Consider the following 19,421-nt stretch of genomic DNA (forward strand, 5'->3'; position numbering starts at 1 on the left):
ATTTTTCTCACGCATCACATAACAAGCATGTACATTCACCACTTTCACCTCGCACACACTTCTCTCACAAAATGTCTGTGTGCAAGGTAAAAAGGGATCGAACTGCCAACCTTCCAATTGGTAGACGGATTTTTAGCTTACACAAAGACAAGTGTTTGTGAGAAAAAGTAGTGAGTGTGAGGGGAAAGTGGTGTATGTGAAAGCTTTTTATGTGTGTGTGTGTGTGTGTGTGTGTGTGTGTGTGTGTGTGTGTGTGTGTGTGCGCGTGTGTGTAACGTAAAAGTGTTTGCATGTATTTTAGATATATGGCCTAAATGGCCCCTCATTTTAAAATGAATGTATAGACACGTTTTGTCTCTCTGGAGCCAGAAATTCTACAAATGCAGTAAAACTTCCCAAGACCTATAAACAGACTTTAATGTTTAATCTTTGAGCTCTCCTTAAATATACTGGTTGTCACGGCTGAAGTGAGCAGGGCAACAGGAGTAGGACCCAAATGCTGATGGCGGAGGAAGCGAGTGCAGTTGAATTATTTATTAACACAAAAATAAGATGCAAAGGCATACAGGTCCATTAGGCAGGCAAGGGTCAAAACTAGAAAAGTGAACAAATCCATCCAAGTAGCAGGCAAGGAAATCCAAAAGCCAGAGGTCAGGCAATAGGGCCAAAAACAAGCAGACAGACAAGACAACCTGGCATTGGAACAATGGAGCTGGGTCGGTATAGTAAGTGGCTTATAAGGGGATACATTGATTGCAGGGCAGATGGGAGAGGTGGGATCTGGAATGAAAGGAGAAAAGTCTAAGGGCATCTGGTGGACAGGTAAAGATTAACGCTGAAGTGGCCTGTGAAAGATGAAATGGCTAAAGAGAGGGACGGAGAGGCAGAATAAGCAGTAATATGCACAATTAAGACGGAAATTGGGAGTATAATTCAAATGCTCTCTTGTACTTTCTGTAGTTACTGTACCCTTTACTCCAGTTTAACACCTTTATGTTGGTACATTTTCTGTAATGTCAACAGCTTTTCTTGACTGCTTCAGCTAGAAACTGTTCTACAGTTTCGACAAACAGGTTTATGTTCAATATGTTTGTTTATGTATGCACCAACCACCAAGGCAAATTCCCTGTAAGTGTTTCTTACTTGGCAATAAACCCTTTTCTGATTCTGATTAATGTTTCCCACACATGAAAATGTGTTGTGCATGATCAAAAGGGTTGTTTATGTAGTTGTTGTAACCTTGAAAATAAGTGCTGCATTGCCTGCAATGTGGAAAAAACTGTGTAAATTAGCCATATCATCTTCGTGGCAGTGCTACACTATCTCCACAGGACAAGCCTCTGATAGTGTTTATGCACTCACAAGTCTCAGACATCTGCCCAATGGCCTGGTTAGGACCGGTTAAACAGGACCCATAAACAATAGGATGTCACCTACTTCCCCTTGTTTCTTCAAAACCCACGTTGATGCTTCAGACTGATGGAAAATGCAGGAATGGAGTACACACTGTAACATGCAAATACAGACACACGCACACATTGTGCACACATTGCACACACAATCACACACACACACACACAACTGCACTGCTGTATCCTAACCTGGATGACAGCAACACAAAGCTGTCTTAAAAGTAGGCAGTTGTCCCTCACAATTAACATCAAAATCTCTCCGTCAACGCGCAATCTCCTCCTCACCCACCACTTTTCCATTTCAGCATTGTTTTTCCCGCTCCGTCACAGGTGCTCGCAGGCCACCATCAAGGTGATTTATTCCCCAGGCTGCACCTGGGCATTGCTCCATTTCTCACGTTGTCTCTCACACAGTTAAAAAGTCAGCATCACTGCATGATTGGCTGGAAGCTCTACAGGCGAAGAAAAGAAAACGAGAGCCACAACGCGCAACTGGTATTGTGCTGTGAGGTGATTACAACCACCCATGGGTGGGACTTTCACATCTAAAGGCGGGGTGACGTTTTCCACATAAATACTCGCAGTGCGTTGATGCGCTAAATGACCCAGTGAGAGACTCCTCACCAGCTTAGGGATGTATTTCCCCTTGCGCAGAATTTTCTTCAGACCTAAACAATGAGGATAGGTCCTGTAAGATATTATTGCATTTTGCGCCTCTGGAAATGGAAACCTGAGCGTGCAAGAAAATGACTCAAGGAGAAAAGTCAAGTTTGAGGAGGTTTCTCTTTCAAGCGACGAGACAAATGAGCGAGAGAGTTGACCTCGAAGAAAGCTGCATCTATTCCGCTGGAGATGCGCATCGCGCCACCAGATAGCGGCACACAGGGGCGCACAGGTAGGTTGAGTCCCATCGGATGTCATGGCATTGCAAAGGAAACAACGTGTTTATGAAATGTATCTAAATATAACCCTTTGAAAAAAATTCATCATAGTTTATATTACAGTCCTCGATTACCCACCAACGACGTGAAACGTTCCAGTAGGCTATTGTGTTTGGAAAACTGTTATAAGCTTAAAGGTTTATTTGTCAAACTCCGATTTAATGAGCCATGCATCTCATGACTGCGGGCTAGGGCTATCGGTGGGCACTATGTCAAGCCCCATGCATCCAGGGGACAGGGGCTTCAAGTGTTTGTTTCTAAACAACATGCTGTGGGTTGCGCGTCAGTCCCGTGTTTTGAAGCGCGGTTCAGTGAATCTTCACGTCACCCCATTTATTTGTGCAACACGTTTCCATAGCCTCGAGTTGCAACGTCAGACAACTATTATAAGGTTACTATTATTTTTAGGTCACCCACAAGGCACCAGCCGAGGACAAGCAGTCTTACAGGAGCAGAACTTATTTAATTAGTAGGGTGCCAATTGGCCATTGCTCTAACTTCAAGCACACACATTCATGGCTATAGGGATACCGTTACAACCTTAAGACCCCATCTAAAACATGCAGGGTTCACAGTGAGGAACAACATGTGTATTATAGATTGAACAGCAGAATGTAACTAATAACTTTAATTAATAGACAATTCATTGTTTTAAAGTTTACATGAAATACAAATGTTTAAATGTCCTCCTTCAGATAAGTGTCTTAAATTTACCAACATTCAGTTGCGTAATAATCAGTGGTAAAATGTAACTGATTACATTTACTCGTCTATACTGAAGTAAAAAAAAGAACTGTAGCCTACTTGTACACCTACTTTACTACTTAACATTATACTTCTACTCCACTACATTTATAATCCAGTTACCGGTATATTAATCCAGTATTTTTACTCTGTGGTATTGCTACTTTTACTTACGTAAAAGTTCCATCAGCAAACCTCTATCCTTATAATCAGTAAAGTCATCCTTTGTGTACCTCATCTCCTGTTACCATTTGTGTGCTAGAATGTGGTAAGGGTGGGAAATCACAGTGTACCTCCCGATATGATATGATACATGGCTCAAAATACTGATAATATCACAATACAGCAGTTTTGTGATGATCAATATATTGCTAGACAATCCTATAATGACACATCATGATATCCGTCAAACTATGAAGACAAAATGTCCATGAAAAGGTTAAGTGAAGTTTCCTCATCATAATCACTGCAAGTCCAAGCTGTTACAAATCAGCACAATTCTGCAGCACAAGTTTTTCAGTCTATAACTATACAGCAACTGTACAAAAATCGGTCCAGACTTTTGACTTAAACTTGGCCGGGGCATCTGTTATTTTTCTCAAACTGCTGTCTGCCATCTTGTTGAAAATCTCTTCCTTATCGTCTAGTTAACTTACGTTCAAGTTTCCCTCATTCATGTGTTAAGTGCCAGCTCGAGGAGCCATCAGCGATGCTGGGAGCAGGGAATCTGTTTAGAACACCTTTTTTTAATTATTTAAAATATCTCTGGCACCAGCACATTGATTATAGTATCACACAAAGGATGTTGCTGTATTGATATGTAATTGAATAATACATATTTATACATGGTAGGGATTTTACAAAATAGTGAGCTATATGACAAAATCCATAACCTTTGCTAAATAGGTTTAGCCCAAAAAACCTACTTCAACCCTTTATTAATCACTGCGGCACTCTTGCTCGTTAAGGCTGTGGGCTACCTGCCACTTGGTTGAAGTTTTTTTCTGTCCCCATATTTTTGGACATCTATGTCAGGATCTGTCACAAGAGTTGCGAGGCTTGGACCCAAATGGGTAGGCAGTGAAGAATATTGAAGATTTAATAAATACAGTGCAAACAACAAAGGAAGTCCTGAGGCAAGCAGGCAGGAAAATGAGTTCCATAAATCTCTGAGAAAACTAAAGACATCAAAACCACAAGGAACACAATGACAGGAAAATGCAACTCACCCTCAAACACCTTAAACAGTACAATAGCCCCTGATCCAACAGAATGCTTTTAAGCAGCCTGGGCCGGAGTTTTGTTTGCTGCTTTTTACATTATTGAGGGCCTCACGTTTTTTGCCGAAGTGCCCTGAACACTTAGTTAAATACTTCTTTGAGCGGGAAAAATCTCTGACGTTATTTAACTTTACAGCAAAACAACGGTTAGTTGTGTTAGTTAGTTAGTTAGTTAGTTAGTTTTGTGATAGTGTGTGATTGGTCCCACTTTATTTGACGGTACAAGCCCTATTTTGTATCATATTAGATCAAACTGGAAGAACATGGTTTTTCTTAGAAGGTAAACAAACACAATTATAACACTGTTATAATTTAACTAAATAATGCTGCAATTAGAAACCACACATAATGTTTGGATCCAAAAAAGATGTTATAATACAGATACATAGTTATAATCCAGACACCATAAATCAAGACGCTGTAATTAGACAGGTTTAATGCCATATTATTTCAAATGTTATAAAAGTAAAACAAAAAACATTGAGAGGACAGTATATACATTTATTTGGCATAGTCTCATTTACTTACAGTGCATTTGTTGCTCATTAAAAGAAAACTGTAACGCCCTAGTGGCTTTTCTGTTTTTAAAATGCCTTTTAAAATCTCAAAGACGTCATACACATCATACGGCCAGAAATACTGAGTCACTTCCTTTTTTCTCTCGAGGCATCAAAAACTGCTGACAGGTTTAGCTCTCCCTGTCAATACACGTGCTAGAACAAGGTTTGCTAATGTTTTAAAGACCACACCTAAATATTCACTCAGACATTCTGGCTCCGCTTTGGATGCCATCAAGCAGGATCACTGACCAATCAACGTTCATTAGCAGAATGCTAGCGTGTTATGGGATACAACCAATCAACTTGTAACAAATCGAAAGGATATATAAGTACTCTTTCATTCAATTTTCAACCTAAAATCCATGTTAAAAATGCAAAAACTACAATAAAATCTATGAAACAACTATCAGGCAGAAGAGACAAATTTAGCCGTCTAGCTCCACAGAGTCCACTTCATTTTAGACTTGCCTGCAATCATCCCCAGTGAAACTCTGGTGGAACTACAACTAAATTCGGTACAAGGGGGCTAAATATGGAGTGAAGAAGCTGTTGCTTTAAAATCGACTAAACATTGCAACTTTGCAAAATCCAGATTATCTAGCTATCATACTACGTGAATGTTTAGCAGTCGTAACTTAACGTAAGTGTCAGTCCATGTGACTACTCCCGTAAAACCAGCAACCGCAAGTTTAGTGCAAAGCGGAAGCAATTAATTATTTTGTAATTAATAGGGTCAAAGTATATTTTGGGTCTTTTACAGCATTCCATGCATTTTCAAATTAGCAGAAATGTGTCTGGGCTGTGTTTCTTCACTCTCCAATAAAGACCTAATTATTTCTCTGTTTTGGTCTAATTTGGTGCAAATATAGCCTTTTTGATGTCTTATTAATGTACTATCTACAGCATAATTGAGGTGTTTGGTGTCTAATTCTCATGTAACTGTTTCATTCTGTCTAATAAAGACCATGTTGTTTCTAAATCTGATCTAATTTGATTCACAAGTATGTCCTATTAACGTACCGTAAAATAAAGTGCCACACTTATATCCTCTGCTTCTAAAGTGCTATTTCCCATTAATAAAAAATTGCATGTTGGCCACTGGCCCAGACAATTCAGTGGAAAGTTTCTCTTGTCTCCTGGTAAATATGGGCATCTTGCCTAGAGTCCCTTCTGCCCATGTGTGTGCAAAAGACATAACAGTAATTCTCTGAAGCAGACATTCACAGAATCCACAATACTAAACTACCCGTATGTTGTTTTTAGCACATGGTTTTAAATTTGTTTCTGTGTTTTCTCTAATGATTTTTTTTCCTAATCTAAACAGACACCAGGACTCCTTTCTTCAACATGGATGGCTATTACAATTGGACACCGATATCTGAGAATGTCAACACGTCTTCCCCCCAACCCTATCCCACCAGCCACACCTACAACAATATGTCAGAGGTGGCCGCACCAATGCCGTTCAGTGTGGTCACCGCAGTCGTTTACACCATTGTCTTCATTGTGGGTCTTCTGGGCAACACACTGGTCATCTATGTGGTGGTTCGCTACACCAAGATGAAGACTGTAACCAACATGTACATTCTCAATTTAGCCTTGGCGGATGAACTCTACATCCTGGGAATTCCCTTCCTTGGCACCAATAGTGTGCTTTCCTACTGGCCGTATGGAGATTTCTTTTGCAAGGTTTGCATGTCTGCAGATGCCATGAGCCAGTTCTCCTCCACCTTTTGCCTGACGGTGATGAGCATTGATCGCTACCTGGCTGTGGTTCATCCTATTCGCAGTGCCAAATGGCGAAGGCCACAGGCAGCCAAGGTTTTCAATGGCATGGTGTGGGTTGTGTCCTTACTGATTGTGCTGCCGGTAACAATCTACTCACGTGTACAGGAGGACTTCAACACCTGCAACATAACCTGGCCTGCACCCCGTGAATTGTGGTCCATTGTCTTCATACTCTACACATCCATCCTGGGCTTCTTTGGTCCTCTGGTTGTCATCTGCCTCTGCTACCTACTCATTGTCATTAAGGTAATGGGACAGATACAATTAACCTGCAGCTTTGATTGGTGTCTGAATACATTCATGTATTTTTTGTAAGCGCTCATAATAATATCATGATCTCATAAAACCTTTTCAATTAACCATCTCACTTTTAGGTGAGGTCAGCAAGTATGCGTGTAGGCCTGACTAAGCGGCGTAAGTCGGAGCGCAAGGTGACACGCATGGTGGTGATCATCGTGTTGGTCTTTGTACTTTGTTGGCTGCCCTTCTTCATTACCAACATTGTCAACCTTATTCATATCATCCCTGAGAACAACACCACCGCTGACGTCTACTTCTTCCTGGTCATCCTCACCTACGTCAACTCTTGCGCCAACCCAATCCTCTATGGCTTCCTCTCTGACAACTTCAAGCAGAGCTTCCAGAAAGTGCTCTGCTTCCACAAACCAAATGATTATGGCACCACAGGCCGGGTCGGAGGCGGACGGAGTGCATCCCAGGAAAACCACAATCCTGTTTTACCCAGAAATCCCACGGAGAATGGGAAAATACAGTGCATTCAGGTATTGTGCAAAACTGAAATATAATTGTAAAGCACATATACCACATTTTACAGCAGGTTTATTGAAAAGAAGGGTGAAAACAGAGGGAGACATAATAATTGTGCTATAAATACGTGTCTCATAGTAATTTTATTATTGACAGTCTTACTTACTAACATGTTTCATAGTAATACTATACTTTGGTATAAATTTGCACAAGTGCCATCAGCTATCAGCAGTCCCAACTGTCAAAGTGCTCAGTCACCCTAATGTCTTCTATTCTCTGTGTGAAAATGTCCCATCCACAGAGGAAGCCCTCTTTATGTAACAGTATGTATGTGTAACTTTATGTCAACACTCACAGTTTGAGGGATTCCTTCACTGACAACAACATGTCAACAACTATGTCAAAGTTTGTCATTCTGTCTTAATTGTATCCCTAATCCCTGTGTCTTGGGTTTCAGCAGCCTGTCAGGATGGAGGTGATAGGGGACCTTGACAGTGATCCACTAACTTCAAAAGCAGAGGTGAATGGCCAGTCAGCGCTATGAGTTTTTAAGATGACCCGCCATGTGCTAGTGCATTACTAGTGCATGGGACTTGGACGATTTACTCCAGGACCTTTTATTGATTGGTATTTCCTGTCTTTATTGATAATCCTCCTTGACTGGGGAATTTGTTGAGAGGAGCAAAGTAGGAGAGAAAACCATTCATCACGGATCCCCACTTTTGTTTTGTTCTTCATGTCTTTATACTATAACTAGGTTGGCTGCATTGTAAAGATGGAAACATCTCAGTACAATACAAAATACATGCCACCTTAAAATGCTTTAAATTCTCAAATAATTTTTTTTACCTTACAAAAACAGACTTTTTTTTTCAACAAGCTCATATTGGACACTGTCATTTTTCTTTAATTTCAGTTTTTGATCATCTTCTGGTGAGAAACCTTGTTCTTTCATGTGCTTTTGTTATGTTTGCAGCTGATGCTTAATGCTATTGATCTGTGTTTACCTGTTGTCTTGATAAATTCAGTATATGATGTTCACAGCACTTAGACACATACAGTATGTGCAGGAAGTGTTGAGTTGACACAGTTAACGATTATTTCAAATATAACAATTTTAATAATGATAAAACAATACATTTATTTCAAATATTTTAATAATGTACGATTTGTTTAAAAAGAAATCAAAATCACTTTGCTTTGCTTTGCTTTCATGTAAAATGTAACAATATTTTTGACTCACATCAATGTATCCAATTGAATGTGATTTGGAACGACTAGCTAACCTTGCCAGTCGGATAAAATCACACTAGCAGAGCAAACATCGCAATTCTGAAACTAGACATAAAAAAAACTGATAACTTTAACAGTCAACCTTCTCATCTTACTCTCAGCTAGAAATCATATTAGTATTTTTCCCAAAAAGTGGAACTACTCCTTTAAGAAGACAAACTCTAAAATTAGTGCTTTACATAATGCTGAATTTATCATGTGAGCCCTGATAATACAGGTAACTTCACCCTTCTCAATGTTAGTGAGCGTGTTGGTTAATTGTAAAGGTGGCTAAAATAGTGTTGATGGTCAAGCCAATTATATTTCTTTGGGCTTGTTTGTTTGGGATTTTTGTGACATTTTCACTTTAATGTTACAAACCTGAAAATGCCAAGTAGCTGAGCCAAGTATTGTGGATTTATCTCTTCTCTCTCACATTTCTAAAACAAAATGTGCTGGAGTGGATGCCAACGGGAAGTAAGATCACTGTTTATCTGCTGGACTTTGAGCTTTGACATTCGATGCCAACATTATTGGGAAGTTGTTGGACACCACTGTAGCATCTCCATAGTTGTGACTTGAGCCAAGCAAAACCACAATACCAATGTTCATGGTGAGTTTGAGCTTGTTTGAATAACAACTCAGTAAGATGGACCTGTGGGGATAGGCGCCGTTACCGTGGGTGCTCGAGCCCTCGCAGCACACATACTGAGCACCAACTGCACACCTACTGTACGTGTGCCAGTAGGCTACATTCATATAAAATTAAACATTGCAGTTGTTGAGCGTCTGTCACAGTGTGATTGGTTATGTCGCTGTCAGTCCCCTGCTCCATTGATTCTTAATTTCTCACAAAGCTGATCACGGTTACGTGTCAGTTAAACTTTTCATCTCCAAATCTGTATCTTTATTTGTGAGTGGCACTGTCCCAAGTAGAAAGATGTGCCTACTTTACAGTTTTACTATTGAGTTATTTAATTGACTAGTTTTTTTTTTTTTAAAGGGCATTTGCCCATGAGCACCCACGGAGGAAAACATAAATCGGCACCTATGCCTGTAGATACATGGCCACCTTACAGGACTTTTTTTGTGTGTATTAGAACACTGTGAATTAAAAAAAATATATATATAGGTCATTTGAAAAATCAAGTCTTGTGTTTCATGACATCTTTACACGTAACAAAAATGGTAAATTACTTGTTCTGTTAAAGAAGCCATCATGAATATTAACAAACAAGTCTGTTTTGCATGTTCAACCTGAATTGTACACAGTACAATGTAGGACTGCTAACATGCACCTGCACGAAACAAGGCCCCTATGTGTACATCTATTCCATGAACAGACAGTTGATGTTTATTGTCACTGTCATTTATCAATATTATGGCAGGTTTATGTTTCAGACTGAAGCACTTTATCGTTATTTTCAGTTGAAACATAGCAGTGGCAGCTTTACGCTTGAATGTTAACGTCTCTAAACATAAACCACTTCAGTTTCATTTTGAGGATTTTTTTGTAAGTTAAAATACTTTCAATAATGCAAAAGCATTAATTTATGTATTTTGTGATACAGCAATAGAACAATGGCTCACCAAAACAATACATTTGTTAATGGTGATGGGGTTTTGTTAGTTTGTTTTCCCCAAGATAAATGATATAGCAACCTTTTCACTCTTTGTTTAATAAAGGTCACCATATAAAATCAGGGCTGAGTACAAATTGTTTAAAGAATCACTTTGGATTTTTGAAGTTTCACTTCCCGGATCATCAAGAGCATGTTAAAAGAGTTATTTTTTACTGTAATCTTTATCCATCTCCATGGTTGTGAAGTGATCTTTTGCTGATGAAACTGCACTGTAAAAGATCGGGGACAAAATACACAGTCCTCATTCTGTGCATTCTCAAGTCAAATAAATGCATAATACAAATCAGTTGTTTTGTGCAAAGCATACCTTATTTTAAGTGCCAACCTTTAAACTTGCTGGGCATTCAGATTAAAAAAATACACGGTACACAAAGTGCAAAAAACTTCCAGCTGATAACTATTAATAAGACAAAGTCAAGAAACAAGTAACAAAACAATCTTGTTAGGCAGCCTGATACTTGATGTTTGAATGTAGTGTAGGCTATGAGTTGAACGTTTTTTATGTGCAGAACAACAAATATACTTAAAATTCAACATAAGAGAAGAAGTCAACCCTGTTACCTCTTAAACCTGCAATACCTGATTTTTGGGCACTTCGGGGGAATGTTGTGAACACAACATTAACATATCATCACCTTTTAAGTTGATATGGAAAATGTGTACAACTGTGAACACTAATTTCAAACATGCACGTCAACATCGTAACAAAAACATCTCATGTGTTATCACAATGAAGTGTAGTAATTTTCACCATACAGTATATCATTGACAGGATTTGATTCAGTAAAGCTCATAATACAGTCTATGAAATTAAAGTAAGTATCATCTTTGTACCACGTGTCTTTAGTAACATCTATCAACTTTTCCCCATGGACACTTTCCTCTTCTGCTATCTCTTTGCCGCTGCTCCTGAAACTCGCCTTTGTCCTTCCTCATTCCTCTATGTACTTCTAGAAAATATGCCATGCTTTCTTAGCCCTTATTCTATGTCTGTTTACTGACAACCTGTTTTTGTGGATGGCTGTGGGGGTAGAAACACACTCTCGGCCTTCTGCAGTTTGGTTACCTTGGTGTTTCCGGTCATGCTGCGCTTGTTCCATCAACCTCAATGTCAAATGAAAGAACCAGTATTATTATCAGGCAGAGAAAAAGAGCACATTACACTGAAACTAATTTGTTGTGCCTCTCGGGTCATTCTGAGAAAAATCTGCCAAGTACTTGGTCATTGGAAAATACACATTCACTTGTTGTTACTAAATGAAATATTGAATATAGTACACACATAAACCCACTTGTTCTATATTTCCTTCGTTGACTCCCATTTGGGAATTGAGTACAAAATTGGTCAAATTAACCAACAAACCTCAGAAGTATTTTTATATCTGGGCCAAAATGGCATGGATTTGTGTCTCTCTTTAGCTTGTATTGAAAAAATAACAATATGCCGTTACACTGCAGCACAAATCTGTAAAAGCCTGCCAATGCTTCAGGCAGTTTTTGACTTTGGTTTTGAAGGTCTTCCATGTAGAGAAATACATAATCCAACAGAGAGAGTTCTATCTAGCTACATTTGTCTTGCTGCTCTGTGGTAGACTCCTGACAGACCGCCACAACTTGCCAGGTGACGGAGGTCACAGAGACTAGTTTTTGGTAGTGCGTCTCTTTGTATTGTAAAAAAGGCTAAACAGTGAAGAAGCCGCAACACTGTCCTTTAAAAAATGTTACGCTCTAATGCAAAGAGAACCCTGCAGTGTGTTAATCAATCTATTTCATTTTTAAATATGATATATATAATGTAAACACATACTGTAAATATTATAGGATGTCCTTTATTTTTCATCTGTGTTGCATTCCAGTAAGGCAACAAGCCAATCACAGCCCAACCTGAAAAGAAACTTTGTAGAGTTTTCAAAATTCCTATTAAAAAGCCAAGAAAGCTTTCTCTTGCAGTTTGTGGTGCGTTTACTGCATGCCTGCAAATGTTGACACGTTAGAGGAGTGAGGACTGTAGTGGGACAATACAATGTTTACTGTCTGTAACGGAGAAGCAATATTGGAATCCAAATATCATTATATGAACTGATTGTCAGTGTGTTATGGTTGCACAGACCATTAACTCCAAGGACAGATCTTGTGAGTCTCTGTGTATCATAGCAAAGATAGTAGCTGCAGGTTGTCTCATTAAGAAACAACAAGGTACAGTCTCTCCTTCAGGGAGACATTGATATTCTGAATATAAACTGCCTGTATGCCTTAATTCTTTGCACACTGCCTGAGAATTGATCAATGGTTGACTGTTGTCCGCTTGTAAGTGTCACAATAAAACTTAAAAGACACAATCTTTTTTGTTGGGCCTTTTATTCACATAAAACTCCCAGTGCAATGTGACATTGGTGGTACGGTCATCGTGGGTTGACAGTGGGCTCAGTGCCAAAGGAAAAAGCTGTGCACCATTTCTTCTACTACTGAAGCCTCCCCTAAAAAGTTAGAGAAACAGGAACCTGAGGGCTAAGGGCGTTGTCAACCCCACTGAATCCATTCCTGGGAAAAATACAAAATGGGGAACTCCAGTCAGAGGTGTCTTTTGGGAAAGAAAAATTCTGCTGGGATTCTTAGAATTGGACTGTTCGGAAAGAACAAGACAGGAATTTAAAAAAAAAAAAATCTTATTAGAGTCAATAATTAGGTAGATTCTAGGAAAGGACCAGGGTAGGAATTAAAGGGATTGTATATTCTGTATAGCCGAGGGGTTGGTAGGGCAGGTTAGCGTCAGGTTTAGTAGCACAAGACAGAAATGAGTACAGATGAGTACAAAAAAAGAGTTGACTTTAAAATAAAAAATAAGAATAAATAAAACAAAATAAGAGGTACAAACAACTGGTATAGAATATAAAATAAGATTTACCACTAGTAAAAGTACATGAACTATACAAGAGCAATTAAAGACAAGTTACGAGGTAAGTGATAAGTTAAAGTGACATTTGCGAGGTAAAGTGACATGGAACGATATGATTAATAGCAGGAAATTCAACTATGGAAGCAGAAGTAAAACTGACTGTTACCACCATCCCATTCAATGTTGGACTAGTTCAAGGGAGAAATGTGGGTTTCCAGCAAATAGCCGCCACAGCCTCAATCAAGAAGAAAGCATTTCTCCCCATTTTAAGGGAATTGTAATAAGAAAGCTAAAGTAATTGGACGGCAGGGTCCACTTATGTTATTATTGTCCAGTCCTCTAAACTCCAAAGTTTCCTGGATCTGGATCTCAACTCAACCCTGCCAAAGGGGGGGGGGGGGGGGGGGGATCCTTTGGGGTGGGATCTCGAGAAGGACAATGGCCCTGGGGACTATAACAACTCTGACACAAACACATAACACATGTTGACATACATCAATTAGGGCAAAATGGTATTGTGGCATTAGACAAGAAAATTGAAGGAGACAGGGCTGTCACTGTTACTTGACAGATTATGTTGCCTGCGCAAAATGGTTAAATATGACCCAATTTCTTTGGTTTATGTGTATGAGTTGCAGACTGCAGATAAGGAGAGCAATAGATCCCACACATTTATGCTGCACCACTCACACACATCTTCAGGGGCCAGATGGGGGATTGAGAAAAGACAGTTGTGCAATATGCATACACAACTGCCAGGAATACTTTTGACAAGTTTTATTTTACAATGCTTGATATGGCTCTGCATGTTTTGCTGGCTATGTCTATCTCACTCACAAAAGTAGGATACAAGCTTAATTACCAATTGGATCAGTATTAATAAAAAAGAGAAATAAAACCAAAGCAGCTCCAACATGTCAAAACCTCTAATCAAACATTACCTAAAGTTAAAATTGGAATGTAATGAGAGCCTATATCTGTCAATATTCAAGTGGGAAAATATATTGGATATTGATAAATATTGATAAATACATCAATTTGGACTTTGTAAATTATCCCAGAACCTACTGGGATTCATGCTTGGGCGGGAGAATGGTCGGAATTGAAATGTGTGTTAAACAAGGGTGTTGGGCTAGCTAGCTGCCTGCCAACAGCTCATTGCTAGCTTAATAAAATGCGGGGGAAAACCATAGACTGTATATATACATGTATATATATATATGTATATATTCATAGACATACAGGTACCGACAGAGGTAATTATCTTCACTTATTTACAGAAATGTTGATTAATGAGCATTGTGCTAATCAAATAAATAAATCTACTCTACTCGAGTTTCTGCAAGCAAAAGTCTTCGGATGACATCATTTTCTAAACACAGCCATGCTGAGAAATGTGGAGAGAGAGTTTTATGAAGTTGGTAGTGTTAATTAGCTTTGTATCAACTTATTTGGCAATGGCTTGATTGCAAAGGATGTTCATTAATATAAAAAGGTTACACACTTGGGGCGACCTCTACCCAACCCAGTAAGAGTGTGCACCCCATGTAGCCTGAGGCCTCTGTAGTGGCCTGGGTTCAAGTCCAACCCTGCAGCCCTTTGCTGCGTGTCATCCCCCATCTCTCCAAACCACCTTTCATGTCTTTCCATCCTTTCATTCTCAAATGGTGAAAGGGACGCACTTAAGCTTTTAAACTTACTATAATATCAAACAAGTTTGATTTTGTCAGAATGTCAAGACGGGAAAAAGACTGATTTAAGTCAACTTGGACTGAGCCTTAAGAACACCTTACACCAAACAATTGAGACAACAGGAATGCACCCCAACAGCAAGACCTTCATGATTTGTCGGGGACAGTGGAATTGCTTCAAAAGTCGTTTGGTGTAAAGCCAACATTGAGTGTATATTTATCCAATTTTGCTAAAATACAGAACACAAGCAATTTAACATTTTATGTGTTACAACAAAAACCAGAAGGCCTCCACAGAAACACAACGATTCACCAGAGCTGACAACGCTAAAGGTAAATATGACGTTGGTCTGATTAAGCACTTGCAACCAAATTAACTTGTACCGAGAAACGAATACAGACAATGTAAAGATCAAAATTCATTGAGGACAGACAAGTGGAGATTTGTTCATCAACAAAAGAGGCCTGTAAAGACAAACAAGTAACACATTTTACAGATTAGGGCTCCAAAGCCAGCCTGGTTAAGCTGCAGCTTGTCTGGCAAAAGGCAACTTTTCTAGGTCAATCAATTTCTAAAAGTAATCAATGTGACACAGCATTTACTCAGCTAAAACAGACCACCAGATCCAAACAGATCCTTTACACAGAGTGTAGATAAAAATAGATTGTATCATGTTTATGTAGCCGTGGGGTCCATAATGCTATAGCAATGGGAACATGGTGAAGAATGTTAGCCAGTGTAGGGTCTTGACTGCTCCCATATTTTAATAGTAATTTTACACAATGCCACCTCATACTTTTTCATGTGTCTCCAGTAGGCAAAGATCAACTCAGATCGAATGCTGTACTATGTTAAAACTTGCTTCAAACTGCCATTGTTACAACTTCCTCATGCTCATACTCCTCTCATCTCTCACTGATTTGACAGAAGCACAGACACGCCGATAACATGGAAACAGTTGCCTGGAAGAGGGCCGGATGTCTACAAATATAAAGAATTTGTGGCAGTCTGAGGACATTCTGACGACAGTCTGTGGACGGTCTTTTTTTGTAGATTCACATTGTGAAAATAGTATGTCAAAGAAGGAATATGGACAACCATTGGCTCATTAAAGGAGATAAATTACTACAAATTACTTAAAAAAATTAATGAATGTTTTATACGCCTGACAAGCAATATGTGGCCTTTTAAGCAGACTGGAAAGTCTATGGAAACTGGTTTGAAGAAGCCCGAAAAAAACAAACAGGCATGTGTGACAGGATGAGGTTTTCACCTCCCTCCAACCTGTGCACTTGAGTACGCACCAGCACACCTAGGGCTTATCCCCTTTTATTGGGAGCAGGTCGGGGCTCTGTTTAAGCCTGTGTGTAGACTCGTTCTGTTTCTGTCTTCTCCTGTTGGGTGTGGAGACGTGTCAGAGGTGGTCGATCTGCTGTGGAGTGGTAAGGACGCTCTTTTATCCTTTGTCCTTTCATTTTTTGAATTGCAGTGCGGGTAGTATTAATGAGCGTTCTGTCACGGAACCGACTTTGTTGCAGCCCTGACGTCCCGGGTGGATAGCCGAAAACCTGGACTGCTGGCGTTTGGTTCCTCGGTGAGCTGCATGCCTCCCTGTTTCGACCCATTTGGTGTTCATCAAGATCTAACATAGTCTTATTTGTTAGAGTTGGGTGCTGTGTGGTTACGCGGATTGCGTGCCCTCCAGCCGGGGTCTAAGGGCGGCGTGTCATGTAAAGCAGTAAGTGCCTTGTCTGCCTGTTTGCTTACAATGTATTGCGATTCAGTTTTAATGGTGTGTTTCCACATCACAGCTGCACTGAGCTACAGCCTTGTGCATGCCGCTGCGGAGGCTGACGGGTGCCACAGCTATCTAAGGGGCCAACGCACCCTGGCACGTTTCTCCTCCCACTCATGCTGTTCTGGAGACGGGTACAGAGTGTTCTGGATACTGGTATGAAAAGGGTCTGGATGTATGGGGCTGTGTTCGAACATCCAAAAATTGGCTTGTAAATATTGGTATTATCTGAGTATATATTGCATGTGGGTTTGTTTTTGTTCTTTTCCTTTTGTTTGATTTTGGTTCTCTAATTATGCATGTTGGTTTGTTGATTTGAATTTTGCAATACTATCTAATATAATATCCATGGTGTGCTTCCTTTTATGTAACATATCCTGCTATTTTAAAAAATAACATTCAAAAAATCATCGAGAAAATAAAATTGTATATTTTCATAAATCCATATTGTCTCTGACCCCTAATTTTGTATTATCGGATCTGTGTGCTTTATAGGTCTTGGGCCGATCCCAAGTGGCGTTGTCTGAAATTTTAGCTTCTGGAGTGTCATGGGTTGCTCGCACTGCCGCATATGGAAAGAAAAGCTTAACATATGCCCAGAAGTGTCTCACATAAACAGGTAATCCTGACTTGGACTCTGTTCCACCAAAAGGAACTGATAGTGATTGGTTTAAATCAATTCTATTAAACCAAAGCACGTTTTTCTCCTATCCTGGAATGCTGTGTGGACTAGCCAGAACCTCCTCAGCGGCCCAGTGGAGGAAGGTCTGGCAATCCAAGACTAGCACACACCATCAACTGTTACATCTACAGCTGCTGCATCTGGCTATACATCCCCAAGCCACAAGATGGCTACTATCCATGACAGGAGCCAATATATAGGCATGGACGGTGAATGACAAGAAGTGGCACAGTCTGTCCAACTTTTAGGAGATGTGTATGTTAAGGCTTCATCTTGATGAGTCCATTGGAGGCTCGTTTTAGAGACAGATCCATCCAGGTTCTGAGACCAGAGATCATGTGGACCAGCCAGGCATGTAAAGGTCAACAAAATGGTGTGTGCAAAACCATCGTAGTGGAAAACAAGCCAATTAATTAAATAGATTCAAAACACTTCCACTGAATGGTGTGCACATTCCTGTGTAATCTCTCTAAATTTGACAACTCTGCCCTTCTGTGTTTGCAGTGGAGCAGTCAGACTTGCTGGGATAAATTAAGTATCCTATCCAATGTTTGGGTTTCTCGTAAAAAAACATTACATGTATAACAATGCTTGTGAAAAAGTAAACATTGGAAGTTCTACTTACATGATTGTGAATGTGAATATAACCACAACATGTTTTGCTAATTATGTTTTGTCCCGAGTCCCTTTATGGAACACCACAGCAGGCCTCGGAGGGCTGTGAGACTATCAAGGAAACATGCTGAGGGGTATTTATTCAGTGGGAAATACAATGTTTACTGTGGGCAACGGAAAAGCAGTATTGAAATATATAACTATCCTCCCTTGTGTTATGGTTGGCAAGCAAAGACTGTTAACTCCATGGACGGATCTCGTGAGTCTCTGTGTATCATTGCAAAGATAGTGCTGCAGGTTGTCTCATTAACAAGAAAAAAGGTCTCTACAGTCTCCTATTCAGGGAGGTGTGAAGATATTCTGAATACAAACTGCTTGTATGCTTTTAAGTTCTTTGTGCACTCAGACAGAGACTTGACCAATGGTTGACTGTTGCCAGCTTGCAAGTGTCACGGTAAAATGTTGAGCCTTTCTTCACATAAAACTACCGGTGTAAGGAGCATTGAGGGGATCTAAGAAGAGAAGGAGGAGTGGGTTATCCTGTGTGGTTAATTATAGCTGCAAGCTGTGCCCTTCTCCACCCCACAGACTGTTTTCCTCCCTCTTCCAGGGGGAGAGGCAGGATTTCTCTGTCCATTTCAGTAATGTAAAAGACATGGTTGTTCAAATGAATTACAACATACTGAAACCAAAATACCCATGCTTTCTTTCTCATTCATTATCACTTGGCTGCTCTCCCTGTTTTTTGTATATGTTTTTGAAGGATATAGACAGAAATTTTGAAAAGGTCAAAGTTCTCAAGATCTTAAGAGAATTGCACGCAGTGCTGCAAGCCTGATACTATATAACAGGAATGTAGGACTGTCACAATACTTGTAATGCTTTGGACTATGACATGAAAGTGGCATTTTTCTCACGCAGGTTTATCTCTCCTATGCCCATTTGATATTTGGGTGACTCTGTAAAAATGAACACAATACATTGGGAGGAGAGGCACAGCAGGAAGTGCATCAGTGTGTCAGTTGCAATTAAACCAGATCAAAACCATGTGGCGGAGAGTGTTTATGTTTCTTCTACACCTTTGCCAAATAAGGCTCCAAAAAAGAAATTTCAAGTCATATGCTTAAAAAAAACTGGAGCTTTTTGTCTGCTGTGGCTGTTGCGTGTGTCTTGTGTGTTTGCAGACTCATGGAGCCATTTAGGTGAAAACTAAACTTGGTCTTTCCCCCAGGGATTCTCCACTGAGGACAGCCACTGTCTTCTTCAATCTAAACACAGGGCAACTGAGCCAAATACCTCGCCGGTACTCTCACTGTGTGTGTGTGTGTGTGTG

At 39.8% G+C, this 19,421-nt stretch overlaps 1 protein-coding gene across 2 annotated transcripts; it reads left to right on the plus strand.

The window, feature by feature from the left end:
• The first annotated feature begins 1,884 nt into the window (after positions 1–1,884).
• Positions 1,885–8,624, plus strand: LOC117958041 (somatostatin receptor type 5-like). 2 transcript variants are annotated; one of them, XM_034894261.1, is made up of 4 exons: positions 1,885–2,307; positions 6,262–6,971; positions 7,100–7,507; positions 7,951–8,624. In XM_034894261.1, exons 1-4 carry the CDS (start codon positions 2,265–2,267, stop codon positions 8,035–8,037), a joined length of 1,248 nt encoding a protein of 415 aa, XP_034750152.1. In that variant the 5' UTR covers positions 1,885–2,264; the 3' UTR covers positions 8,038–8,624. The 2 variants fall into 2 exon arrangements, with proteins under 2 accessions (XP_034750152.1, XP_034750153.1); XM_034894262.1 differs by having other exon boundaries at positions 1,892–2,307; positions 7,954–8,624.
• The last annotated feature ends 10,797 nt before the right edge of the window (positions 8,625–19,421 follow it).

The sequence above is a fragment of the Etheostoma cragini genome, chromosome 15 (genome assembly GCF_013103735.1).
Source record: "Etheostoma cragini isolate CJK2018 chromosome 15, CSU_Ecrag_1.0, whole genome shotgun sequence".
NCBI lineage: Eukaryota > Metazoa > Chordata > Actinopteri > Perciformes > Percidae > Etheostoma > Etheostoma cragini.

Coding starts and splice junctions, on each gene's coding strand:
- LOC117958041 (XM_034894261.1), top strand. CDS start 2,265: ATGCGCATCGCGCCACCAGATAGCGGCACACAGGGGCGCACAG. Junction 2,308..6,261: donor CGGCACACAGGGGCGCACAG/GTAGGTTGAGTC, acceptor TAATCTAAACAG/ACACCAGGACTCCTTTCTTC. Junction 7,508..7,950: donor GGAAAATACAGTGCATTCAG/GTATTGTGCAAA, acceptor CTTGGGTTTCAG/CAGCCTGTCAGGATGGAGGT.